The sequence below is a fragment of the Podarcis muralis genome, chromosome 4 (genome assembly GCF_964188315.1).
Source record: "Podarcis muralis chromosome 4, rPodMur119.hap1.1, whole genome shotgun sequence".
Lineage (NCBI taxonomy): Eukaryota > Metazoa > Chordata > Lepidosauria > Squamata > Lacertidae > Podarcis > Podarcis muralis.
The window spans coordinates 973,747-1,000,557 of NC_135658.1; the positions used below are offsets into that span (position 1 = coordinate 973,747).

A 26,811-nucleotide genomic window follows, 5' to 3' on the forward strand; every position below is an offset into this window, starting at 1 on the left:
TCTAACCCTAAGAGAGTGGGGCCCTAAGCTATAGCTTGTTTAGCTTATATGTAAATCGGGCAATATTCCCTTATTGCATCCATCAAAACTGTTGAATTGATCTTAATGCTGCCCACCTTTTCAGCTGTACACAATTCCCCCCCCCCATATATTCAATAAACGTTTTCCACTCTTCTCTAAACATGTGTCCTTCTTGTTCTCTTATTCTATATGTTAAGTCTGCAAGCTGCACATATTCTTAAGCTTAAGTTGCCGTTGTTCTTTGGGTGGGACTTCGCTCGTTTTCTGTTTTGGGGCTAACAAAACACGGGCTGAAGTATTGCATATATAAATAACCTTTTTTGACACCTGGGTATTTCAGTCTGAATTATCCCCAACAGAAAGGACTCCGGGATTTTTTTTCGGGGGGGTGGTGGTGGTAATTTTTAAACATTTGCTCCTTCCTTGCAGCTTTTAAAGCAGGTTTTGTGATTCTGAGTCACTTGGTGCAAACAGGGCCAAAGACCTGACAGGGGACTGCAGAGATGTAGATGCCCCCGCCAAGGATCATTTAGGTTCCCCCCACCCACCCGCAATGCATATGCCCAAGTGGCCGAGGTCTCCTTGGCATGCAAAAAAGCACCTGCAGCTTCAAGGAAAGGGCCAGTGCTCTCTCTCTGCCCAAGAGCCTCCGGGGACACTGGGGGCTGGATGTCCCAATGGGCGGAGACGGGATGGGGCAACATCAGCCACGTTGCTCTGCAGGGGAAAGGCCCCCCCTCCCAGATGGGGTCACGCCAAGGGAGAAGAGGCCCCCAGGTGACACCAGCGCTGCCCCTTGGCAGCCACTGGCTCCTGGGGGTGGGAGCCCCATCGGACCCAGACCAGCCCTGCCTGCACTGGAGAGATGCTGGGGGGCGAGGGGGGGCAGGCGGAGAAGAGGCAGGAGCAGGAAAGGAGCAGCAGCAACAACAACAACGCACACAGACCAGGTTGGGGGGGGGGGTCTGAAGGAAGGAAGGAAAGGAAAGGAAAGGAAAGGAAAGGAAAGGAGGAAGGAAGGAAGGAAGGAAGGAAGGAAGGAAGGAAGGAAGGAAGGGAAGGAAAGGAAAGGAAAGATGGAAGAGAAGAAAGAAGGAGAGGAACGATGGATGGATGGATGGATGGATGGAAGGAAGGAAGGAAGGAGAGGGAAAAGGAAAAGTAGACAAGAAAAGGAAGATACAATAGGAGGGAAAAGGACAAAAAAGGGGGAAGCAGAGGAGAAAAAGACGGACGAAACTGGAAGCAGAGAAAGAGAAAGGAGTCACTTGCCTTTGGGAATGGAGCCCAAGGCTGGGCGGGCAAAGTGGGCAGCGGGCAAAGTGCCCATGTGCCCTGACTCCTTCTGAAGGGAACTAGGACCCCCCGAAATCCACTGGGCCCCAACCATCTGCTGCCCAGCTCTGACCCCTCTGATCCCCTCCAGAAGTTCCTCTGGGGAAGCCCCACTCAGGCTAAACTCCCACCTTGCACAGCAGACTTAGCCTTGGGGGGGCAAGGGGGACCCCTGGAGGGTGGGGGGCCTCCAGGAGCAGCAGGGGCCAGAGAGACCCCCAAGGAAGAGGGTGGGGAGGGGGTGCCCCAACGACTCACCTGTGAACGGCTGGCTGGGGAGGGCCCCCGGGGTGGGTGGGGGGCTGCCGACAATCTGCGCCAGGGGGTCGGCCAGGCGAGAGGGCCCCAGGCTGCCCTCGGGGGGAGCGGCGAAGCTGCGATAGGCCTCCTCTTCCTCGGGGCTGAGGGGGTCCGCCTGGGGGGGCTCCTCCTCCTCCTCCCGGCCCCCGTTCGCCATCTCGTCCTCCAGGCGCCGCAGCTCCGCCGCAAACCTCTCCACGGGGTGGGCGCCCCCGTTCTTGGCCGGCGCCAGCGACTCGTCTGGGCCGGGGGTCTCGGGGAGGCCCCCGTTCTCCACCACGGCCCCCTCCTGCGGGCACCGGCGGACCTTCTTGATGAGCGCGGGCTCCGAGTGCGCCCCGTTCAGCAGGGGCCCCGGGTCCTCGCTGCCGGGGGAGGCGGCGGGGGGCGAGGTGCCAGCGTCCGGGGTTCCCTTGGGGGCGGCCCCCTCCTCGGGCGGAGCGCCCCGCTTCTTAGTCCGGGGGGAGGCAGGCCCCGGGTGCCCGCCGGGCTGGAAGGAGGTGTAGGCGAGGGGGTCGCCCTGGCGGGGCAGGGAGGGGTCCAGGCTGGCGGGAGGGGGCCGCTCTCCGTCGTAGGGGGCCGACCAGACGCGGCAGGCCCAGACGCAGCGGTCGACGTTCAGGCGGGCGTCGCGCAGGTATTCCAGGTAGTTGCCCTCCAACTCGCAGGCCTCCTCCCAGCGAGGGGGGGTCCGGTGGGAGGGGCTGCCGACGGGGGTCCCCGGGGAGCGGGGGGAGGCGGGGCCGGCGGGATCGGGGCCAAAGCTGGGCTGGCGCATGAAGAAGGAGAGGCGCGAGGGCGTGGAGGGCTTGGGCACTGTCACCACTGAGGAGGAGTCCACGCTGGGGCTGCCGTGACCTGGGGGGGGGGGAGAGAGAGAAGGGGGGGTCACCGAATCGTGGCGTTGGAAGGGACCCCGAGGGTCATCTAGTCCAAACCCCTGCAAGGCAGCAATCTCTTCCCCAATGTGGGACCCACAACCCTGAGATTATGCCTGGAAGACACGCCCTTTTTCTGCCCCCTTTGCCTGGCCGGCAAGGGAGACCCACCCCATCTGTTTAGCTGTGGGGGTGGACTAGATGAGTTTTGGGGATCCCGTCATAATCTGCAGTTCTGCGGTTCAGTTAACTCCTGCTCAACACAAAAAGGGAGTAAAGGCGGTTTTGCAACCCCCCAGCAGGAAGATGCTGCCCTCTCCCCCCACCCAAAGAGGCGTGGGTCCAGCACCCACCGCAAAAGTCCTCCAGGCTCCACTGCCCCAGACCCCCAGCGAGGATCTCACTCCTGCCCCCCCCCCCAGCCTGCAAACTGGGAGAAGGCAGAGAGGAGCCCCACAAATGTCGTCGGTGCCAAGGCCTCCCTTGCCCATTTCACGTGCCCCTCCAGCCCCCCCCCCACTGCCCAGTCGCGAGAGGCTCACCCTTGGACCAGGTGGCGTGCTCCTCCTCTCGCTCGGGGGGCGGGGGGCTCTCTGGGCGGCAGCACTGGGGGACGAGCGAGAGGAACTTGCTGGCCGCCTTGCCGTAGAGGTCCAGCTCCTTCACCGCCCGCCGCTGGCTCAGCATGACGTGGCTGCAGGGGATCAGGTACCTGCCGCGGAAAAGCAGAGCTGCGGAGGGGAACCCAAAGGCCATCCAGCCCACCCCGGCGGGGCAGGAAGCGCAGCCGGAGAAACACGGCGGCCACAGTATCGTAGCGTTGGAAGGAACCCCGGGGTCATCTATGCCAACCCCCGAAAAGGGCAGGGAGGTCTCCCTATGGTTACCAAACGTCCCCGTTTCCTGGGGACAGTCCCCGGATTCACAAATCTGTCCCGGGATTTCATTTAATGTCCCCAGATTTATATTATAAGCGTTGCAAATTTATTAGCAGGGAATGAATGCTCCGTGATTGGTTCAACGGCACAAGACACATGGGGAAGACATGGGGGCTTCTGGCGAGGCAAAATGGCGGGTGCCACTGCTGAGGGGGCACCGGGGACGCCTGGCAGGTCAACTGGGGGAACTGCTGAACACCACCCCCACCCCGCGACCCAAATCGAGCTGAGAGCGAGAGAATCGAGCCACCAGGCTGACCGCCCTGTGGCGCTCCGGGGCCATGGAAACCCCGGAGCCAAGGCAGGGAGAAGGAGGAGAGGAGGAGGAAGAGAGAGAAAGAGGAAGGAGGAAAAAAGAGGGGAGCTCTCTTTTTTTAAATAACTTTTTTCTCTTTTCAAAAAAAAAGTGTCCCGGATTCTTTGGGAAAAAAATCTGGTAACCTTAGGCTACCCAAAGAGGAGGCTGATGGGTGAAGAGGGCCAATGGCGCCACCAGGGGGAGCCCCCGCACCAGCGAAGTCTCTGGGAGCAGGAACAGGGAGCCCAGGGCTCTGTTGGCGAGAGCGGGAGGATGCCAAGGTTGCGGGTTCGATCCCCGACGGCGGCATGTTCCTGCCTCGCAGGGGGCTGGACTAGATGGCCCTCGGGGGTCCCTTCCGACAATCACATGAGGCAGAGAGCCAAGGGGTGGGGTGGGGGGGGCTACCTGAGCACCAGCTGCAGCAAGACGTCTTCACAGTGCAGGTTGAGCAGAGTCCGGAAGAGGCTGAGCGAGACCATGCAGAGCTGGGGGGGGGGGAGAAAGAGAGGAATGAAGGGGGCAGTGGGGCAGAAGGCTCCCCCCACCAGCAACAGCCCCCAAGCCACCCCCTGGGCAACGAGGAGAAGAATCAAATTCTCTTTTTGTGGGAGGGAGGATGTCTTCCTGCCCACCCACCTCCCGGGATAGGGATGAGCCCACGCCCGCCCGCCCTGATCCCAGGACCCCTTTGTGTGGGACAGGGCAGGAGCAAAGAGCGGCCAACACCAGCCCTGCAAGGTACGACACTGTGCTTCCGGCACACGGCTGACTCCAACCCTGCTGCCCCTGTCCCCTCGGGGTCTTCCCCACGTGAAGGGATGAGTCCCCCCCCCCCCAAGACACACCCGGGAGTTGCTGGCGATGCGGGAGACCAGCGTGTCGAGGATGGTGCTGTTGTCGTGGCGATGGAGGAGGAGGAAGCGCAGGAAGGTCTTCAGGAGGGCGGCCTCGCTGATGCTGCGCAGGAACAGGTCCAGGTAGGCCGTGCTGGCAATCATCTCTTCAATGGAGGTCTGGGGGGGGGCAGGGAGGGGGGATCAGGGGGGGGGGTTGTCACACCCCAGAATGGACCAGCCAGGTGGTACCCTGCGGGGCATCCAGCCCAACCCCCAGGAACGGCAGGGGGGCAGAAGCCGGACCAGTCCTGGTGGGGCTCATGCCTCCCCCCTGCTTCAGTCCCACACATCATCTCGGTCCCTCTTTGCCCTCGCTCCCCACTGGCTTGGCGGTGAGAAGCAAAGCCAGTTCTGAGCGGTGAGAAGCAAAGCCAGTTCTGAGCCAGGCGTGCTCCGGCAGCAGGACTGATCTGGCGGGAGGAGGCTTGCTATTCACCTGCCCCAAAGGCAGCTCTGGGAAGCCAGGGGGGGAGGGAGCGGACGGTAGGGGGGGGGGTCCTCCCTGGCCAGGCCACACAACCCCCGACCCCAGCCCAGGCGTGAACTGACCTTGTGCAAGGCGGGGCCCAGGACCGGCACCAGGAACCCGTTGTGGATGTAATCCACCAGCTGCTTCTGGACCAGCGGGTGAGCCACCTGGCGGGGGGGGGGGGAGAGAAGGTGAGAAGCACCCCCAGGATCCGGCCAGGGGCCCAGCCAAGCCAGCGCCCTGCTCTCACAGGGGCTATCGGATGCCCCACGGGGAAACTCGCAAGCGGGACCCGAGTGCGAGAGCTCCCCTCCCCTCTGCTGGCTTCCAGCAACCGGAAGGCAAAAGAGAGTGTCACCAACACGAAAAGGTTGGAAAGCTCTGGGTGCGAGTGTCGGACCTGGACCTCACAGACCAGGGTTCAAACCAAGCTTTGGCTGAAGGTGACCCTGGGCCTGCCTTCTCCCAGCCTATCCTACCTGGCAGGGTCCTTGTTGCTAAACTGCCAGCTCTGACTGGCAACAAGTAGCCGTGGGATCTGCCCAATTCTCTCTCTTTTTTTTTTTTTTTGCCCAATTCTCTTTTAAGAAAAATACAAAACATTAAACAAAGCCACAAAGACTTGCGAACTCCCCAGCCTAAAATGAACTTATAATGTCTGGTTTCAATAGATTCAGCAAATCAGTCTCTTAAGCTTGAGTCAAGAAGGAGTATTCTCTATAAAATGGAATATCAATATACATATCAAGACTTTGAGATTAGGTTACTGAAGAAGCCCAGAAAACCACCTTGGGAGTGGGCTACCTGCAAGCCCCAGTTAAAGGGCCCCATGGGGGGCAAACAGCGGACTCTTGATTCTTTGGACTGCCAGGGCGAAACAGGTGCAAAACGCTGGCACCCTGTCGTCTGCAACTTCATTGTCTACAACTTCATTAACATCTACCCACAACTCCACTAGCATCTCTCGGTATTGTGAATATCACCTAACTTACCTTTCGTTGGCATCTTGATGAACTTATCCAAAAGACTGAGTTAAGCATTTGGAAAATCTATTGAAACCAGACATTATAAGTTCATTTTAGGCTGGGTAGTTCACAAGTCTTTGTGGCTTTGTTTAATGTTTTGTATTTTTCTCAGAAGGCTGATAAAGTATGTAGAATTATTATTGTCCTGTGCATATGAATCGCCAGTGTGTTGCATGAGTCGCACTACTTCTATCAGTAGCACAGGTTGCATTGTTCTAGCAGTTCTCTTTCAAAGCCACCCAGGAGGGCGGCTGGCCCTGCGTCCTGCAGCAGGGAGTTCCACCGTTTAACTCTGTGCAGCCTCCACAAGTGCTACCAAGAGACCCCAAAACCCACCCAACCTTGGATTTTCCTGGTCTCTGCACCCAGCGAAACCTGCGGTGCAACTTCATACAACCCGGCAGCCTGGGTCTCCCCGCTAGTCAACGGATCGTAGCACTGCAGAGTTGGCAGGGACCACCAAAGGTCATCCAGCCCAACCCCTGCCGTACAGGATCTGCAACCAGTTCCCTCTGCGCGTGGCTTTCTGTCCCAGAAAGGGCCCAGCTGCTGCCAGAGCTGTGGTTGGGGGTGTGAGGAGGCCAGCCAGCCAGCCCCTGCCCCTTCCCCCCCCCCCCCGAAGGCGGACTCACCTGGATGACGGCATTGCAGAACTCCAGCGAGTTCATGAAGAGGACCAGCGAGGGGACGCCCACCCAGTCCTCCCGCCGCAGGAAGTGCCAGTCGTCCCCCCGCACCTCCAGCTTGCGGGGCAGCGAGGAGTACAGGGCGCTCAGGCCAGTAGCCAGCACCTGGGGGGGGGGGGCGAGGAGAGAGAGGGCGTTGGGGGGGGGAAAGGGGCGTTCGAGATTTATCAGGCGCAAAACTCCTGGCGACTCCCCCCACCCCCACCCCAGAAGAGAGGCTATGCAAAGAGCACGGGACACCCATGAAGGCAGCTGGCCCTGTTGAGGGAAGTTTTTAATGTTTAATGCTGTATTGTGTTTTTAATATTCTATTGGGAGCTGCCCAGAGTGGCTGGGGAGGCCTGGCCAGAGGGGTGAAGTATAAATAAATAAATTATTATTATTATTATTATTATTATTATTATTAAGAATGGAGGGTGGGACTCCCCTTCCCTGGAGGTTTTTAAGAAGAGGTTGGATGGTCGTCCAACACGCATGATCCAGCTGAGATTCCTGCCTTGCGAGGGTTGGACTAGATGACAGCTGGGGCTCCCCTTTCAGCTCTACGATCCTAGGATCCTTTAAAGTGGCCTGGGGGTTGGAGACTCTGCAGATTGAGGTCAAATCCTGACAAGACAGAAGTACTGTTTTGGAGGGACAGGGGGTGGGCAGGTGTGGAGGACTCCCTGGTCCTCAATAGGGTAACTATGCCCCTGAAGGACCAGGTGCGCAGCCTGGGAGTCATTCTGGACTCACAGCTGTCCATGGAGCGTCTCCACCCCCATCCTTCAGCCCGGACACTGAGGTCCAGCTCCGAGGGCCTTCTGGCGGTTCCTTCCCTGTGAGAAGTGAGGTTACAGGGAACCAGGCAGAGGCGCCCTCCCATCAGATGTCAGGGAAATAAACTGAGTTTTAGAAGACATGTGAAGGCAGCCCTGTTTAGGGAAGCTTTTACTGTTTGATCTTTTATTGTGTTTTAATATTCTGTTGGAAGCCGCCCAGAGTGGCTGGGGAGGCCCAGCCAGATGGGCAGTGTATAAGTAATAAATTTATCATCATCATCATCATCATCACTATTACTATTATTATTTCTTCAATCTACACAGGATTGTCTGGGGAGGTTGGAACAGAAGCCTTGGCATGTAGGATTCCGACTGCAAGGTTTTACAAATCTTTTGCTGCTTGCGTATTGTCGCTCCATGTGCCTAGTCCTCATGGGGGCACCCTGGAATAGCCCCTCAGGCCAGGGCACCCGTGCTCTGTGTTGCCCAGACTGCCTTCCACGCTCCTGCTGCCCCAGGCATTCACAGAATCACAGAGTTGGAGGGGGCCCCAGACGTCATCTAGTCCAACCCCTGCAATGAAGGAGCCACAGCTGATTCGGGACAAGGCTTCTGCCCACCACCTCTCCCCCCCCCCCGCTGCCCCCTTCCTTACCGGGCAGAAGAAGGAGTTGTCGGTGATGTATCGGGCGACGGTGTGGCTCCCGGCGGACAGGGCCATGAGGAGGAGGAGGGCGTCTCTGGCCTGCTGCCCCACCAGCCCCTCGCGGTGGATGAAGGGCACCAGCAGGGAGAAGACCAGCAGGTTGGCGGGGCCCGGCTCGCCCGCCGCGGGGGGGCTGTGGAAGAAGAGCTCCAGCAGGGGGGGCTCCCGGGCCGCCGAGACGCAGAGCTGGTGCAGCAGGAGCACCAGGCTGCCCTCCAGGGCGGGCGAGGCCGGGCCGGCGCACAGGCCCAGCAGGCGCAGGAGGGGCCCCAGGACGGGCCGGTGGCGCAGGAGGGGCTGGTGCGCCTGGCCCAGGAGCATCTCGTACAGCTTGAGCAGCTCGGCCTTGCGCTCCTCGGGGGGCTCCCCCCGCCGCAGGTGCCAGGCCAGCAGGCGGCCCAGGACGTTCTCGGCCAGCGCCAGCTCCAGGATGGGGCCCGGGGAGCCCTCCGCGCGGGGGCGCTCCTCCGCCAGCAGCGTCAGCATCTGCAGCGTGTGGTTGCGCACGGCGCTCAGGTCGTCCGCCGCGCCCCCCTGCGCCCCCCGCGAGGCCGGGCTCTTCTCCAGGATGCGCAGCACCTGCAAAGCGGAGGGAGAGAGTCAGACGGAAACCAAGGTAGACTGCCTCCGGGGCTGGAGGCTCCGCAAGAGGAACGTCTGCTCTCGCGGATGCCCCCAAACTCTCCTGTGGCGTTCCCAAAGCAAGGAAGGATTGGACTCTGATTAACAGAATACACACGAGGCTTGACCAGCAAGGCTCTGGGAGGAGTGCCAATAATAATAATAATCCTCTCCCCCCCCCCCTTGGCCCAGGTCGTTTTATTCACAAAAGAACTTTTTATACAGTGTTTGTAAGAACCAATCAGACTCCCTCTGAGCATTTCAAAAACCCCACGTGGGACAAAGTCAGATCAGAAGAAATTCTTTTAACTACAAAGAAACTATTTCCTAATTGAGCATTCATATGTAGTTCAGAGTCAATAAAATAGGAATAAAAGGAGGAATGCTTTCAGCAAAACCCCAGAGGTCGTAAACAGAAGAGGCAGGATTTACCATCTCCTTGTGAACTCTCTTCCTGGCCCCTAAGATCTCTCTAAAGATTAAACCACACCAAAGTAACCTATTATCTATATGTACTGAGGATGCCCAGCGAAGCAACTGGCCTGTGTATAGAATGCTGATACGTGCCTGTCAGGTGTAGAAAATGAACAGAAGAGAAAATGGGCAGAGATGCAGAGGCTTGTGGGATTCGATCAGAAACCATCATCAATGAATCAAACCCAGTCAAGCAATGCTTTCATCGCAGACACAATGGCTTGCTTCATTTTTCATAATTCCTCACAGCAATCCCACCTGACCCCCCCCCCCACTCTGGATATTTGCACCACCAAACTCTCCCCCTCCTGTCCATACACAGGGGCACAAACAGGGAGACATTGCAGACTCTTTTCTAAAATACGGTGGTACCTCGGTTTTCTAACATAATCCGTTCCAGAAGACGCCTTGATCTCTGAAACGTCTGAAAACCGAAAACTCGATAGCCGACAGTTAGGCCCCAGGATCTTGTACTCAGCGGAGGCCGTGCGGCATGTTCGAAAACCAAAGCATTTACCTCTGGGTTTATGGCGTTCAATAACCAAAATGTTCATCAACGTTCAAAAACCAAGGTACCACTGTACATCGTAGGGCAGAGCTTCCCAAACTGTGTGTCTTGACACATTCGTGTGTCGGCTGCCATGTGCAGGAGCGTCTCACACCCTCTGCCCTCCTTCCGAAGCTGGAAAGAGGTTAGTTTAACCTCCGGTTTACCTGTAAAACTGAATTACTGTGTCGCAAAATGATGTGCATCTAAAAAGTGTGTCAACGACAAGAAAAGCTGGGGAAGCTCTGCAGCAGCTTGTAAACAAATGCATACCGTATTTTTTGCTCCATAAGACACACGTAGTTGTTAGAGGAGGAAAACAAGAAAAATATATATATTCTAAACGAAACAGTGATCTGATAGTGAATTTGGGGTGACCCAATGCAAAAATCCTGAGGATCCATGTGGATCTGTGCTTTGTAACCACATTTTTGCACCATTGCAGCCCCAGGAAACAGTGGATGCACAATTTTTTGATGCAGGCTATAGCCATGGACATGCTATGTGATCTGATGGTGAATCTGAGGTGAACCAATGTAAAAATCCTGAGGACCCATGGGCTTTTACCTCCCCCCTCCCAGTGTGGTGTAGTGGTTAAGAGCAGTAGTCTCGTAATCTGGGGAACCGGGTTCGCTTCCCCGCTCCTCCACCTGCAGCTGCTGGGTGACCTTGGGCCAGTCACACTTCTCTGAAGTCTCTCAGCCCCACTCACCTCACAGAGGAAGGGAAAGGAGAATGTTAGACGCTTTGAGACTCCTTAGGGTAGTGATAAAGCGGGATATCAAATCCAAACTCTTCTTACTCTTCTTCTTCCCCCTCCCAGGCAGCCTCCTTTATCTCTAGCGTCCCTTATCTCTCTCCCCAATCGGCAAACGACCAGGCTTTGTTTCAACACCCCCTTCCCTCTTTCAAAAAACAAAAACAAAACATGAACTGCTTTTTGCCCCTGGGCAATTCGGCTCCAGGGACCACGCATTCGCTCCATAAGCCGTACAGACATTTCCCTTTACTTTTTAGGAAGAAAAAAGTGTGTCTTATGGAGGGAAAAATACGGTAATTTGTATAATTTTTGATATTATATTGAGAGAGAAAACACACACACTCAGACACAAAAACATTTCCCTTCTTATGGTTCCCAGCACCCAGGATGCAGAACGTTGCTGCCCCTGTCTTTGGGGGGGCAGAGCAGACCCCCTGCGGCTACTAGCCCTCGATAGCCCTCTCCTCCTCCATGAATTCGCCTGATCCTCTTAAAGCGGCCACCACAGTCTCCAGTGGCAGTGAGTTCCACAGCTGTCCATGCACACACACCCCACCCCGAAGCCTCTCTTGGGGAGAACGTCCCCTCCCCCCCCGCCAGCCACTCACCTGGACCCAGTGATTCTTGAAGACCATGAGGCAGGTTTCGGGGTCGGCCGCCATGGGGCTCTGTAGGCTGGCGCCACGGGTTCCCCGGTGCCCCCCGGCCCCCGCCCGGGGGTTCAGCTTGCTCAGCCAGCTCATCCTCTCCATCGGGAAGGGCAGTGCTGCGGGGGGGGGGGGGTTCACGGGGGGGGGGGGGAGAGGCTGTGGCGAGCGGTCAGGGGTCACAGGCAGCCGTGCGCTGGACTGGCTCCTCCGAGGGCGGCTGCTGGGCACGGGGCGGGCAAGGAGGGGGGGCGGCAGGTCCTTGTGGCCAGGGGGGGCGCCATGCTGCTTTGGAGGAAGCCCCGGCCTGCGGAAACAGAACGTGGGGAGGAAAAAGTGAGCGGGAGCCGTGACCTCAAACTGGGGTGTCAAAACTCTTTCATTATGATTTTTAAAAATAATCTTTATTAATTTAAATTACACACTTATTCAAAGAATTTACAATCTCATACTACAAAAAGAAAATTAAAGAAAAAACAATTAAGAAAAAACAGAAGAAACAGCAAATTTATGTACATAAAAAACCTTAACCTTCCTAATTAATACTTAATTAAGCACTTAAATAAAAAAGACTTCTGACAAAATGAGTCTTCCAATCATTTTCATTGTACTCCTTATACTGTCGTCCCCCGTCGTCCCCAGTTTTATATTCTTTCATATTGTTCCGGTCTACTCCACAAACGGTCTTTGTTGTGTTTATAAGTATCACTCAAGTTCTGCTAATATGGTGTGGTTGGCACAATATGATCTTATATAATCCTTAAATATTCTCCATTCTCCAAATATTTTCCGGTTCAATACTCCTCTAACTCTTCCCTTCTGTTTTGCTGGTTGTAAATATTCTAACAATCTGTGACTGTCGGGATTGTTTCATTCTTCCACCTCCTCGCCACAAGAATTCCTGCTGCTGTGGTGGCATACACGAACAGCGGCCTTATATCTTTTTTAATTTCTAATAGTAAAATGCCTAAAAGAAAGATCTCTGGTTTTTTTTTTAAAGGTAAGTGAATAATTTCTTAAATTCATTATAGATATTATCCCAGAATTCCCTAATGATTGCACAAGTCCACCACATGACCCCACATCTATTTTACATCTCCAACAAATCAGTGACCCCCCTTTCTACATTTTCGCTAGTTTCAAGGGGGTACAATGCCATCTATATAACATCTTCATGGTGTTCTCCCTAAGTATGCTACAAATTTAATATCTACCTTCCACAATCTCTCCTATTGATCCATCCATCTATATATATATATATGTTGTATTCCAAACTTTCAAAGGAATTGCAAAATTGTAGGGTCAGAAGGAACCTCGAGGGTCACCCAGCCCAACCCCCGGCAGTGCAGGAAGCTCCGCTAAGGAATCCCCAACAGACGGCCATCCAAACTCTGCTTGAAAACCTCCAAGGAATCATAGAATCATATAGCTGGAAGGCACCCCAAGGGTCATCCAGTCCACCCACTCCAATGTTGAGCAACTTTTTTTCTTTTATTTAACATAATTATTACCAAACACAAGCAAAACACCTACAAATACATACATATATTTTTCAGATAAGCAGATAGGAAGTGCAGTGTAAGTGATGGAAGTCAATCAATGAAGTTTTATTATTGAGATATTTGTAGAATAAATTTGGAAGAAATTCTTCCAATTTTTCTTCTTATTTTTTTTCTTTTTCTTTTTTGTTCTTTTTTATATATGTGTGCTTATCTGAAAAATATATGTTGAGCAACTTTTCAAACAAAAGAAACAGCATTCCCCCCCCTCCGCCGCCACCCTCCAGACATGATGGGCAAGGGCCACCTCCAGCTAGTTCTGAAACACCCCATAATCCAGTCTTTGCCACTGGTAGACTGCGCCCGAGAAGGAAGCTCTGCAGTGGACAGAAAGCCAGGCAGACATTGCCGCTGCTTCAAGCCAGCTGAGCTGCAAGGCTGCCTGCCCGGGATTCTTCCGCTGTCATTCCTACAATTCCCTGACCTCCTGCTCAGCCCAGCGATGGCTCCCTCTTTGCCCCAAAAGACTCTGCAGAACCGCTCTTTGGAGGAGTGTGAAGCCAAGATACGATCTAAAACCTCACTCCTTCCTTCTCTCCCCACCAACAGAGGTCTGAGGCGCCTGCCCCAGAGATGCCCCACAGATATGTCACCATCTCTTTCCCCCCACTCATCCGGAGAGCAAACGGAAGACACATTTTCAGAAGCAGTTTCTCAGACGTTCAGGACAAATCCCTCCTGGCTGCCACCATTCAGAGATCCTAAACACCAGGTATCTCAAATGAGACTGTGTGGCACAGTGGTTAGAGAGGCAGACTAGGGACCTGCGAGAGACCAGGGTGAAAATCCCCACTCGGCACCCATGAGACTCCCTTGGGTGACCTGGGCAGCCTCTCAAGAACTTGGCCCACTTTGCAGGGTCCAGAATGCTAATCCAAAATGCGGCAGCCAGACTGGCGACTGGGAGCAGCCAAATATCCAAAGACCGAATGTCAGATCTAACAACATTAGAAACGCGTTACAGATCATCAATGGTAAAAATATAAAACAAAGCATACTGACAGACAGCCTAATAGTAAAATGATCATCGTAAAAAAGTCCTCTCTGCCTCACTTTCACAGGCCATCGATTGTTTCCTGGCGCCCAAAGGCATTTCAGGATGGCACCAGGCGAGCCTCTCCAGGGAGAGTGCCCCACAACCGGGGAGCCACCGCAGAAAAGGCCTGTTCTCCGGACCTCTCTGGGAGGGGGGCACCCAGAGAAGGGCCTCAGGGAGAAGCGGAAGGCCTGGGTAGGTCAGTCCTGAAGGCGTGGAGGCCCTGAGCCACGTAGGAGCCACGGATCTCCCTCCATGAATTTATCTCACCCTCTCTCAAGGCCATTTGAGTTCTTGGCCATGCCCGCCTCCTGCGGCAGGGAGTCCCCCAGTTTAACCCTGCGCTACATGAAAAAGGACTTTCTTTCATTCCCTCTGAATCTTCCAACATTTGGCTTCTTGGGAGTTCTCGTGTCCGGCCTCTTTTCCCGCTGGTCCTCTTGGGAACGGGGCCAAGCTGCAGATGAACGCTGAATTTCGCTAGCTCTGCTCTGAAGGCCCCTCGGCCAACGGCCATTGCGAAACATTCGCGTCTTCCAGGGAAAGGGCTGCATTATGCAAAGCCCTGCAAGAGCCACTTACTCTCATGTAGACCTGCCAGGGCTTTGGCCACCAGCAACTGCAGGGGATCCAGCAGCTGAGCCCAAGGGGGAAGGGTCTTTTGGGGGGGACAGCCCTCCCCCTGGCCTTCTCTCTGAGCCCCTCTGACCTAGAGATCAAGGATTTATTGCAGGAGACACTTAATTCCCCCCACTTCTTTTTTTGAAAGCCACTTCTGCTTCTGGTGGTCTATTTCAGTCCCGGAAGAGGAACGAGGCGCTGCTTTTAATTGCATTTCTCCTTATTGTGCTGGGTCTCTTTCTAGGGAAGCTCCCCCAAATGCCACAAAAAAGAGGAGCAGGATCCGAATGCAGCCCCTCTGCCTGGTATCTCCTTCCCCCGCCAAGGGGAGGCTGAGCTGGGGGGGAGCGGGGAGGTAGAATGCCAGGCGACCCACGGCTGACGAGCCAAGTTCTCACCTTACAAACAAGCAGGAGGAACGCAGGCCAAGGAGGAGCCTGGGTGTCCCCCCCCCCAGGGGGTTCCTCTTGGCAACGGAGGAGAAGCAGCCTTGGCAGCAGCAGCGGGATCAGGCCCTGCCCTCACCCACAAGCCCTCCCTCCCTCCCGCTGCTGCCAAGGGTGGGGCTCTTTGGCGCAAGTCAGAGGCCTGGGAAAGGCGTTTCCACGTATCCCAAACACGTCCTTCCTGGCCAGATGAAATAAACCGGGGGAAATTCCTTCCGCCTCAAGGCCAGGGAAAGTCTAAAGTCCGCCCAAGAGAGGCTGCCGCCTTCTGCACTAGCAAGAGAGGGAGTGGCGGAGGTCTCTGGGTTGCAACAGGCTGGGCACAGATCCCGGCTGCCACGAGGGCTCCTGCCTGGAGGGTCTGGCATGGGTAGCAGGGTCTCTCAGAAGAGCCGGCTGGATCAGGCCAAGGGGGGGCCCCAAGCCCAGCACTCTGTTCTCACAGGGGCCAGCCAGTTGTGCCTGTCAGGTGTCCCCTGGACATGGGCAAAGCAGCAGGCCCCTCCTGCCCATCTCAGCACCTGGGGCTCGGAAGGATTGCAGGTGCCCATTGCGGAGGCAGAGAAGAGCCGGGGGGGGGGGGGCAAGATATCGTTTCCGATATTGTGATTGATCACCAGCTAAACATCGCGATATACCGGTATCTCATCACGATGTCTGAAATAAGGATGGAGCTATGAAGAGGCACCAGCTGGCTTCACAGCTTTCCCTGCACGGTGATTTTTGCATAGCACAGAATCATACATCATGATTTGCGATATATTGCCAGGTCCAAAATTATGAAACCGTTATCACAATACGGATTTCAAACATGATTTGGACGATACATCAATAGATCACCCAGCCTTGTTATTCGCCATGGATAGCCCTTTCCTCCTCCATGAACTGGCCTGCCCCTCCTTTAAAGCCCTCCAAGTGGGTGGCCCTCATGGCCTCCTGTGGCAGGGAGTTCCACAGTTCAACTCTGCATGAAGAAGGGTCTTCCTTTCTCTGCCCCGAATCTCCCAACATCTTCACTGGATGCCCAGAAGTCCCAGCGTTGGAAGGGAAGGGGGAATTTTCCCCCTCTAGCCCCTTTCTCCAGCCCAGGCATCATTTTATAAGCTTCTAGCTTGCCCCCTCTTCCCCAGCCTTTCACTGAGCTATAAGCCCTTGGGCAATCACTGCACCCCCCTGATCACTGGGGGGGGGGGGGCTATTTTCTGAACCTTTTCCAATCCTACAACATCCTTCTTGAGGTGAGGCCACCAGAACTGAGCAGAGGATTCTATGGTTACCAGACGTCCCTGTTTCCCGGGGACAGTCCCCGGATTTACAAATTTATCCTGACAAAATCCATCCCCGGAATGTCCCCGGATTTCACTTAATGTCCCCGAATTCATATTTTAAGTGTTGTAGATTTATTAGTAGGGAATGAATGTTGTTTGATTCAACAGCGCAAGACACATCATATGGGGATTTCCGACAAGCCACGGCAGCGAACAGCTCCTGAAGCTACTAGGCTGGCTCCGGGCTGCTGAGACTGCTGCTGCCACCACCGAAGGGGAACCGGGGACGCCCAGTGCGTCAACTGGGGGAGCCACTGACACACACACACACACACAACCCAAATTGAGCCGGGTGTGAGAGCGCCCGGCCACCCGGCCGACTGCCCAGCAGCACTCCGGGGCCAGGCAAACCCCGGAGCCAACGCAAAAGGAAAGGGGAGAGGAGGAGAAGGAGGAGAAAGAAAGAAGAAGGAGAAAGAAGAAAAAGGTCTCGATCTTGCTGCGCCACTGCTACCGCTGCTGAGGAGGAGAGGTAGGAGAGCACCGGGAGGGCAAGGACACGTGGCCGGGGCCCAGAGGAAGGTCATGAGACAGAGGAGACCACAGAAGAGAAGGTATTACTTCTTCTTTTTTAATAACTTTTCTCTTTCTTTTTTTTTTTTAAAAAAAGTGTCCCCGGATTCATTGAAAAAAATCTGGTAACCTTAGAGTATTCCAAATGCGGTCTCAACATAGATTTGTACAACAGCACCACAAAGTTGGCAGCTTTATGTTCGGTTCCTTTCCGAATGATCCCTACATGGAATCTGCTCAAACGGAATGGCCTTTGCCATTTCATGACCCACTCACTGCATTTGGAGAGAGGTCCTTCTGGAACGCCTTGCAATCTCTTTTGGCCCTGAACAATTTGGTGCCCTTGACAAATGTGGCCACCCCTAGGGTCATCTGGTCCACCCCCTGCAAAGCAGGAATCTCAACGAAAGCATTCATATAGTTCTTGACACTCTCACAGAACTCCAAAAAGTTTTAGTTTCAGGCAGATAGCCATGTTGGTCTGCCATAGTCGAAACAAAATAAAAAAAATTCCTTCCAGTAGCACCTTAGAGCCCAACTAAGTTTGCTATTGGTATGAGCTTTCGGGTGCATGCACACTTGCTCCTACCAATAACAAACTTAGTTGGTCTCTATGGTGCTACTGGATGGATTTTTTTTTTTTTGTTCGCAAAAGTTTCTGAGACATGGCTTGTCCTTGCCGAAGCCATGCTGACTCCGCTTCTGCAAGGCTTGTTCTCCTATATGCTTGGTTATTTTCTCTTTAACAACACATTCCACCACTTTTCCCAAGACATGAATTAAGCTAAGCAGCCTGCAATTCCTAGCATCCCTTTTTAAAAGCTGGTGTTACGTTGGCTACCTTCCAGTCCTCAGGTATGGAGGCTGATCCGAGGGAGAAGTTAATTATTTTTGTTCGACCAGCAATTTCCTATTTCTTTGAGATCTTGCAGGAATGCCATCCGGACAATTTTCAGCCTTTCTCTACCAGCCAAGAATTCCTCCCTCTTCCCCACTGTCTGCCTCAGTTTCTCAGACAGATGCACAGAACTGCTTTGGCTTCTCTGCCATTTCCTTCTCCTCCTTTAGCCCTCCTTCGTCTCCCCCGTCACCCAAGGGTCCAAGAGTCTCCCTGGACAGTCCCTGTCCTTCAGAAGGCTTTGTGAGCAAGTTGCTCCAAGGCCCTTAAGATCAGCCTCTGAGCCCCACCACACATCCCTCAAAGGGCAGACCCATTAAACTGGCGGGGGCCAGAGGCAGGACCTTTTGGGGGGGCAGCCCCACATCCGTGCCCCCCTCTCTCCAGGCATGCCTTCCCACATGGGCTCCGGGGGCCAAACAGCTGTACCTTAATACTTTGGCTTTCAAGGTTAACTGCTGTTTAAAACTCAGTTTCTGCTCATCGCTCGTATTTTACAGCTGCTATTTTCAGAAGCTTGGGTGTTTTATAGAGTGTGGTTTGCAATTCCACGCAGGACAGATTTTGCGTTTCCAACTATGCCGCCTCAGGTGGGTCAGCCCCCAAAAGGACGACCTGTAGCATCAACACGAATCAAATCCCAACACTTCTGACGAAGAGGTGAGCCTTAATCTCAGAGTCCCAACCCAACTGCAGCTACCGGCCAGAGCTGGAGACAGGCCAAAATCCACACCCAGAACTGAGATTGGACCAGAGGAGCTGGGGGGGGGGTCCCTTCCCACCCCACAGCTTTGCGATTCCATGAACAGCCCCAGTCGCTGCTGCACTGCTTCTCTGGGGGGCCCAAAGTCGTGCTCTCTGGGTCAAGGGCAGACTTCCTGCCCCCTCCATCTTAACCAGCCCAAAGCTGGCTCCTGCCGTGGGGGCAGGCGTGCCTCCTTTAAGGCCCAAGGTGAAGGGGAGCCAGGCAGAGAAGCTACCTGTCTGCCCCGTCCTCCATCTCCTGGCTGGCTGCATTCCCAGGTAGGTCATAATCCCCGCTCGGCAGTTGAACCTCAGCCCTCCGTGCCTGCCACCGAAAGCTCTGGGCCCCACAGCACACACATGCCCCCCACCCCACCTGACACACAGCGAAAGAGCCCCCCCCCCAGCCCCAGTGTGGAGGAGCACCGCAGAGCTGCCCCTTCCCCAGAGACGCTACTCACCAGTTGCCCAAAGAGAGAGAGGGAGGGAGCAAAGGCAGAAAAGCAGCTCAGCTGCTGCCCCACACATTCCCAGTGTGGACTCTGCCCCTTGTTAGGGCAGGGCAAAGCCAGAAGGAGGCAGCCTCGTCCGGACGCCCCACAGCCGCGGGGACAGCCAGGGATCTATGGGGCAACTGCGCTGGGTGGGAGCCCTGAGTTTGAGGACTCAGTTCAGAAAAGAGATTGCAGAGCAGAAAAAGTTCGAAAAATAGCAATCGAGACGATCAAAGTAACTCCTGCGAGGAAAGTGTGGGGCGTTTGGGAGTCTTTAGCTTGGAGACAGGACAGACACTTGTCGCATTTGATTGACGTTGAGAAAGAAGACTAAGAGCACATATTGATATAGGAATGTATTAGATAAAATGTAAAGAAATATACAATAAGACTACATTCATTTGTAAAAAAGAAATATACAGCGGCATAGACCTGAAGTCTAGTGTGTTGGTATGTGTATGATTTGGGGGGGGGGAATTGTTTTTTCGTTTTTTCTCTTTGTTCTTTCTTTTGTTGTTGTTTCCTTTTCTTTAAAAGGTAAAGGTACCCCTGCCCGTACGGGCCAGTCTTGCCAGACTCTAGGGTTGTGCGCCCATCTCACTCAAGAGGCCAGGGGCCAGCGCTGTCCGGAGACACTTCCGGGTCACGTGGCCAGCGTGACATCGCTGCTCTGGCGAGCCAGAGCCGCACACGGAAACGCCGTTTACCTTCCCGCTAGTAAGCGGTCCCTATTTATCTACTTGCACTTTGAGGTGCTTTCGAACTGCTAGGTCGGCAGGCGCTGGGACCGAACGATGGGAGCTCACCCCGCTGCGGGGATTCGAACCGCCGACCTTTCAATCGTCAAGCCCTAGGCGCTGAGGCTTTTACCCACAGCGCCACCCGCGTCCCTTCCTTTTCTTTATAGGTATATAAAATTTGTATATAATTTTTGTATATATGTTGGACATTATTAGTATGTCCTGTAACGTAATATGACAACATTTACTGATGTAATTACTGATGTAATTCACGGCAAGAAGAACCTGCAGACCTCCAGCTGAACGTGGGGAGGCACAGAACAGACCAGAGGAAGTGGGACTGTGGAACTCCCTCCCACTGGAAGCCCCCAGCCCAGATGGCTTTAAAAGAGCGTCCAGCCAACTGAGGGAGGAGGAGAGGGCCACCGAAGGCGACCAGCCAGGCTGGCTCTGTTTTCCTCCCTCTCTCCTAATTCCAGAACTTGTGGAGATCCAAGAAAGCTGAAGGTTGGAGGGTGTGGGGCGGATGGAAGGAAGGACTTCCTCCCCCCCGTCCGCCAGCCGGGAGCCAGGCCCAGGAGGATCGTGTTCCTGCCTTTCCTCCAGGAATAGCAGGAGCCGGGACGGCAGCGAAATCCCAGGCAGGCTGCCCAGGAGCAGAGGCAGCAGGTGGGGAGAGAAGGTGGCCCAGATTCACCTGTCTGCCCAGGGAAGGAGTCCTTCCTTTTACCTGCCCCCAATCTCCCAGAAATCACCTTATTCGCTTCCACCCTGTCGCCTCTTCCTGGCCTTTTCTCCAAAATAAAAAGCCCCCAGCGCTTCAGCCTCCCTTCTCAGTCACTCCATCCCTGGCTCAATTTCTGAACCTTTTCAAACTCTGCCATCTCCTCTTTGGGGATATTTATTCGGAACAAGCCGGGTTTTGAGAGGTGCAAAGGGAGGCCTAGGGAGACCCGAATCTCTCCCCCCCCCCATAACTCTGCCAGAAGCCAAGTGTGTTTTGCAAGGGGGGGGGGGGAATGACGGAGAGAGGTTGCTAAGATCTAAGATCTACTCCAGGCACCAGATCCCTCGGGATCAGCAGTCCCACAGGCTTTGCAGGGCAGGTTGCTTTCCCTTTTGCAGCAGCAAGAGCTCTGGGGCTGGGAGGGTCCAGATCAGGAAGGCGAGGGGGAGGGGGAGACACCCACCCCATAGCGCTGCTCCTCGGGGTTCCGTTCCCCCATTCCCCCCCCTACACAGCCCCCCCCAGCTGCTTTGAACTCCAAAACCTCCTGCAGGAGATCCGGTAGCTCCTCCTCGTGCAGGACCTGGTTCTAAAACCAGACAGGGTGCCCACGACCGCTGGCTCCCAGGGGGCAGAAGGCCCCCCATGAGCAGGGCCAGGAGAGAGGGAAGGGACCCCCAGGGTCATCTTACCCACCCCCCAGGCAGGTGGCCACCCCACCTCTGCTGAAACATCTCCCAGGAAGGAGTCATTGGACGTTGTGGGGCAGGAGCTGTGGCTGCTGAAGGAAGGAGAGGAGAGGAGAGGAGAGGAGAGGAGAGGAGAGGAGAGAGGAGAGGAGAGGAGGAAGGAAGGAAGGAAGGAAGGAAGGAAGGAAGGAAGGAGAGGAAAGGAGGAAGGAGAGGAAAGGAGGAAGGAAGGAAGGAAAGAAGGAAGGAAGGAAGGAAGGAAGGAAGGAAGGAGAGGAAAGGAGGAAGGAAGGAGAGGAAAGAAGGAAGGAGAGGAAAGGAGGAAGGAAGGAAAGAAGGAAGGAAGGAAGGAAGGAAAGAAGGAAGGAAGGAAGGAAGGAAGGAAGGAAGGAAAGAAGGAAGGAAGGAAGGAGAGGAAAGAAGGAAAGAAGGAAAGAAGGAAGGAAGGAAGCAAGGAGAGGAAAGAAGGAAAGAAGGAAAGAAGGAAGGAAGGAAGGAAGGAGAGGAAAGAAGGAAAGAAGGAAGGAAGGAAGGAAGGAGAGGAAAGAAGGAAGGAAGGAGAGGAAATAAAGCAGGCAGGCAGGCAGGCAGGTGGCTTCCTGGTCCGAATGTCAGACAAGACGACCCCCCTCAGGCACAGAAGCAGGGGGCTGGGGAGGACCCAACAGCGAACTTCTCCAAGCCACACAAACCCCCGGCCTCCACCAGACTCAAGAGGACATCAGAAGGGCTTGCAGGATCAGGCCGAGCTGCCTGTTCTCACAGCAGCCGAATATCCAGATAGACTGCCCCTGGGCCAGGAGGCTCCATCAGAAGAGGCCAGGGGCCCACCGAGTCCGGTCTCCTGGGCAGATGCCCGAAGGGAACGTGCAAGCGGGATTGAAGCACAAGAGCAATGCTCTCCCCGCCTGGGGCTCCAGCAACGGTGCCTCCGGCCCTGGAGTCAGAGGGCAGCCAGCCTGGCTAGGAGCCCCCGAGAGCCCCTCTCTCCTCCTCCGTGTGGTGTAGTGGTTAAGAGCAGTGGACTCGTAGTCTGGGGAACCGGGTTCGCGTCTCTGCTCCTCCACCTGCAGCTGCTGGGTGACCTTGGGCCAGTCACACTTCTCTGAAGTCTCTCAGCCCCACTCACCTCACAGAGTGTTTGTTGTGGGGGAGGAAGGGAAAGGAGAATGCTAGCCGCTTTGAGACTCCTGAGGGTAGCGATAAATAATAATAATAAGAAAATTTTATTTATAACCTGCCCTTCCCGGTTCAGAAAACCGGGCACAGGGCGGCTAACAACAAATTTAAAACACTTAATTGATGCAACAAAAAAACAGCATAAAATACAGTATAAAACGTGAATAGCAATCAATTTAGAATTCAAAAATCAATTTGGGGGGAAATCTATCCAATAAACGTTAGATGATCACCAGGGCTAGCTGGCTAAGTTAGTCCTATTTGGGCCAGTGAGGAGATCAGGGGAGAATTGGCTGTGGGATCCCAGAGCGGAGAATCTTCATAAAAAGGGGAGGAAGGGGAATAAAAGATCAGGCTGAGTTCAAATTAAAGGCCAGGCGGAATAGCTCTGTCTTACAGGCCTGACGGAAGGAGGTTCAATCCTGCAGGGCCCTGGTCTCCTGGGACAGAGCATTCCACCAAGTCGGAGCCACCACTGAGAAGGCGCTGGGGGAGGATAGTCTGGCTTCCTTAGGGCCCAGGACCTCTAAACTGTGATTATTCATGGACCTTAAGGTCCTCTGCGGGGCAGACCAGGAGAGGCGGACCCATAAAGCGGGATATCAAATCCAAACTCTTCTCCTCCTCCTCCTCCTCCTCCTCCTCTGTGAATTGGTGCGGTCCTCTTTCGAAGCCCCCCAAGCCAAGCCAGGAGGCCAAGCATGACCACCAGCCCCCTTGCATTTGCAGCGGGTTGGGCTGGATGACCTTTAGGGGACCCTTCCCCCTCTGCACTGCTATGAAGGACTCCAGGCAGCCTCCTGCCTTATACTACTCATTTCGCTTGGGAGAGCCGGCATGTCTGACTTCAGGACGAAGGGTGTGTGTGAAAACATGAGCATTGCAAGCCAGGTCTCCTGGGTCCCAGCGGAGCAGCCCCCCCACCTCCTCCAAATACACCCCCCCCCCCGAAGAAGAGGCGAGGGCGAACTCTGACACAGGCTGAGCCTGCCCAGCCCACAGGAATTGCAGCACATTCCACAGGGCGATGGCCTGGGCTGGGGGCCAAGGAGGCGGGGGGGGGGGGAGGCTGGAGTCTTAAGGAGAGAGAGAGAGAGAGAGAGAGAGAGCGCCATGCCCTCTGGCCCAGACAGGCGGGGAGTGGCTCAGGGGAGAGCAGAGGCCACTCTGCCCATGTGCAGAGGCACTCCCTCTTCCCGGGCATTCATGCCCGCTCTGGCCTGGCCCCCCTGCAGAATGAAGCCCCAGGAGTTTGGCCAAAGAAACTGGGGGGGGGGGGCACCATAACTAATAAATAATAACTAATAAAGTTTTATTTATACCCCACCCTCCCCGGCCAGAGCTGGGCTCAGGGCGGCTAACAATAAAATAAAATCACAGTAAAACATAATGGGGGGGGGGAGAGAGGGAGGGAGGGAACCAATTTAAAATACAGGTTAAAATGCATTTTAAAATGCAGCCTCATTTTAAAATAGCTGATAAATCTAGGCAGAAACAGAACTGTGGAGCTGGAAGGGCCCCCCCCAAAGGCCATCTAGTCCAACCCGCTTCAATGCCGGAATCACAGTGGAAGAACCGGGGGCCCCAACCTGTTTGGAGCACTTCAGGAAAACTGAGCCAGGTTCTTGATAATTGGGGGTGTCAATCACTTATGGGGGCATCTTCAGGGAACAGCTACAAGTCTTCCATCAGCTGCCCCCAAAATACCCTTCTCAGCACCTCCTCCCCTGCCCTCTGGCCCAGCAGGTGGGCTAAAGGCTGCCACCCACTGCCGGGGGGGGGGGGGACACACACTAAATCTAGCCCACACTGGACCCTTCCTTGGGGTCAGAAGGAAGACACAGCAGAGGGGGAGGACAAAGAGGGTGGCATTCCTGAGAGCCCCCCACCCAACCCACATAACTTTCTGCCACAGAGGCAGAGCTAAGCAGAGGGCGGTGAGAAACAGCAGGAATTCCCCCCCCCCCCAAAAAAAAGGACATGCTGTATTTGGATCTCAGAGGCGCCAACCGACTCCCCCCTGCCCCCCCCCCCCCGCAGCCGTGAGTCAGGCCAGCCAGAAATAACCCTTTGCAGCAGGAGGAGCATGCTGGGAAGGGAAGAGGGGGGGGCTCAGCCTGGCCCAGGACCCCCCCCCCTTTTTGCAATATTGACTTTATTCCATGCTTGCCAAATGGTGGGGTTTTTGAATTTCCGGGTGCGATCAAGGTTTCGAACATCGGCAATCAATCATTCAATCAATCCCACTCCCCCCCCCAAAGGCATTGGGGAGGGAGGCAGCTGGCCCAGGAGGCAAGGAATTTGGGGGGGGGTCACCTGCCCCCCCCATGTTTGCCAGCCTGGTGTGGGCAGGGTGACCAGGGCCCAGAGGGGAGCAGGGCCAGGGGGTCTCTGCAAGGAGCACCCCCACACACACACCCTCCCTGCCCCACATATTAACCCACCTGCTGAAGACCCATTGGTGACCCTCTCCTGGCCCTCAAACTCAGAGGCATCCTATGAAACTGCCCCAGTTCCCTCCTGAAAACATCCCTGTTTACACAACCCCGTATAGATGCTTAGGAAGCGGAAGGAATTCTAATCCGTTTCGGTAGTTTTCCCTGCTTTGAAGCACGGCTGCAATTCTTCCTGGGTCTTCTTATCTTTTTGTAATCCGCTCAATCATAATCAATACTGTTTTTATACCCTGCCCATCCGGCCGGAGGGACTTGAGGTTTGGTTTTGTTTATCCATCAAGCAGTGTATAAACCTCGCGAAATAAACAAATGAATCTCAGGGCTAGAAGGATTCAGGGCAGAGAAAAGACAGCACAGAGTTGGACTGGGGAACTGCCCGCCACAGGAGTCAGCGAGAGCCACATAACCCAGGCAGCCCTTTCAGAGAAGGCTGGGCAAATTCACGGAGGAGGACAAGGTTCCTGAGTGCCAGCGGGATAAGTGGGGAAGGGGCTCTGGTGCCCAGCGCCTCTGCGGGAAGGAGCCCATGCCAGGCGGGCAAGGCGGAGGGTGCCTGGCAGGGCAAAGCGGGCCTCCCACGTGGGGTGACTTGGAGGGGCAGCCAAGAGGCCTCGGGATCAAAGCCCTGCTTAAACCTGCCCAGCGGGCGGCTGCCCCGGTGCCCGCTGCCGGGCCCCATGCCCAAGGAGGGAGCTGCCAACGGGCGGTGCCAAGCCAGGACGCCTTCCAAGAGGCTGCCTCTCGCCCTGCCTCTCCTCCTCCCTGCCAGGCCAGGGTGACGAGGGCCGGCTCGCCACACCCTCGCCGCTAAATTTAGCCTGGAAGAGGCTCTTCGGGGGCCGGGATGCCCTTGAGTACAGCTCTGGAATCAGAGGGCTGGAGCGATGGAAGGGACCCCAAGGGTCATCAAGACCAACCCCCCGCAAGGCAGGAATCTCAGCACAGTTGGCAGGGCTGCCGGAGCAGCAGCAGACCGAGGGGGTGACGGGGGGGGGGGGCACAACAGTCTGACAGGGCCGGCCAGGGCAGGAAAGCGCCTTCAGCTGAGCCAGCTCCATCTAGCTCCATACTGCCCACACAGACTGGCAGCAGCCGTCCAGGGTTTCAGGCAGGTGTGTCTCTCCCAACCTGGGGATTGAATCTTCTACATTCCAAGCACCTGCTCTGTCCCTGAGACCGAGGAAGGCAGAAAGCTGCCGTACCGGGGGAAGAAAAACACTCTGCACGTGGCCAGGTACCCGGCTGGGAATTCAGAGGGCAGGGCTGGCACAGGTGTGCGCAAAGGCCCATTCAGGCAGGCGCCCCCTCGGAGGGCGGACCCCCCTCCCAGAGAACCCCCCTCTGTCTGGGCACGTTGTGCAGGCGCCTGTGTCCCAAGGTGACCCCGGCAGCTCAGCTCACTCGGGAAAAATGACGGAGGAGGAGAGGCAGAGCAGGATTGGCCCCTTTCCCTCCCCACAACGCAGCTGGCAGGAGGCAGGGAAAAGGGGGGACTCCCCACCCAGCACCCCAAAACCAAGGCGCAGGATCTGAGCCCCAGAGCCCCTCCCAGAATGCAACTGGTCTCTGTCTCCACCTAGGAGCCACGTCCAGCCCTCTCCTCCTCCTCCACAAACCTACGCAATCCTCTTTCAAGGCCATCTCAGTCTCCTGTTGCAGGGAGTTCCGCAGACTAATCTTTTTTAAAAACTTTTTTTGAGAAAGATCGGCTACTGATCGGCTTCTTAGGGCAACCCAGAACAGCCAGACTCCCCCCCCACGGGGCACCCACAAGAAAACAGGGGCCCCTCACCCGGGGGGGGGGCACACAAAACAGAAAAGAGGTCCCGTGGACCCTTTGATGCGCCCACAAGGATTATATCGCAGCCCCACATTTAGGGGCTCTACCGAGGGCTGCCCACCCCACACAAAAGAGGGAGAACGCAGGGGGTCTGCAGCCCCCCACCCACCAAGAAACTTCACAAGTCCTTTGTCAGGAAAAGCCTCTTTTTCAGGCGACAGCACCCCCCCAAGTCA

General features: G+C 55.4%; 2 protein-coding genes across 5 annotated transcripts in view; both read right to left on the bottom strand.

Moving 5' to 3' along the window:
• The window catches only part of LOC114589761 (uncharacterized), a 498,312-nt gene that overhangs the window by 318,723 nt on the left and 152,778 nt on the right, over nt 1–26,811 (bottom strand). The gene's annotated exons all lie outside the window — the stretch shown is intronic.
• Nucleotides 1–26,811, bottom strand: part of FHIP1B (FHF complex subunit HOOK interacting protein 1B) — a 32,332-nt gene that overhangs the window by 4,236 nt on the left and 1,285 nt on the right. Inside the window, exons 1-9 of one of the 2 annotated variants that reach the window (XM_077927836.1) lie at nt 18,972–19,084; nt 11,327–11,672; nt 8,266–8,895; nt 6,796–6,954; nt 5,219–5,305; nt 4,619–4,786; nt 4,179–4,258; nt 3,077–3,246; nt 1,615–2,514 (exon numbers count right to left, since the gene is read on the bottom strand). In XM_077927836.1, coding sequence (XP_077783962.1) covers nt 1,615–2,514; nt 3,077–3,246; nt 4,179–4,258; nt 4,619–4,786; nt 5,219–5,305; nt 6,796–6,954; nt 8,266–8,895; nt 11,327–11,470 — 2,338 coding nt within the window. In that variant the 5' untranslated portion in view covers nt 11,471–11,672; nt 18,972–19,084. Of the gene's footprint in view, nt 1–1,614; nt 2,515–3,076; nt 3,247–4,178; nt 4,259–4,618; nt 4,787–5,218; nt 5,306–6,795; nt 6,955–8,265; nt 8,896–11,326; nt 11,673–18,971; nt 19,085–26,811 lie in introns of those variants that run through there. The other variant, XM_028725458.2, reaches the window with a different exon arrangement.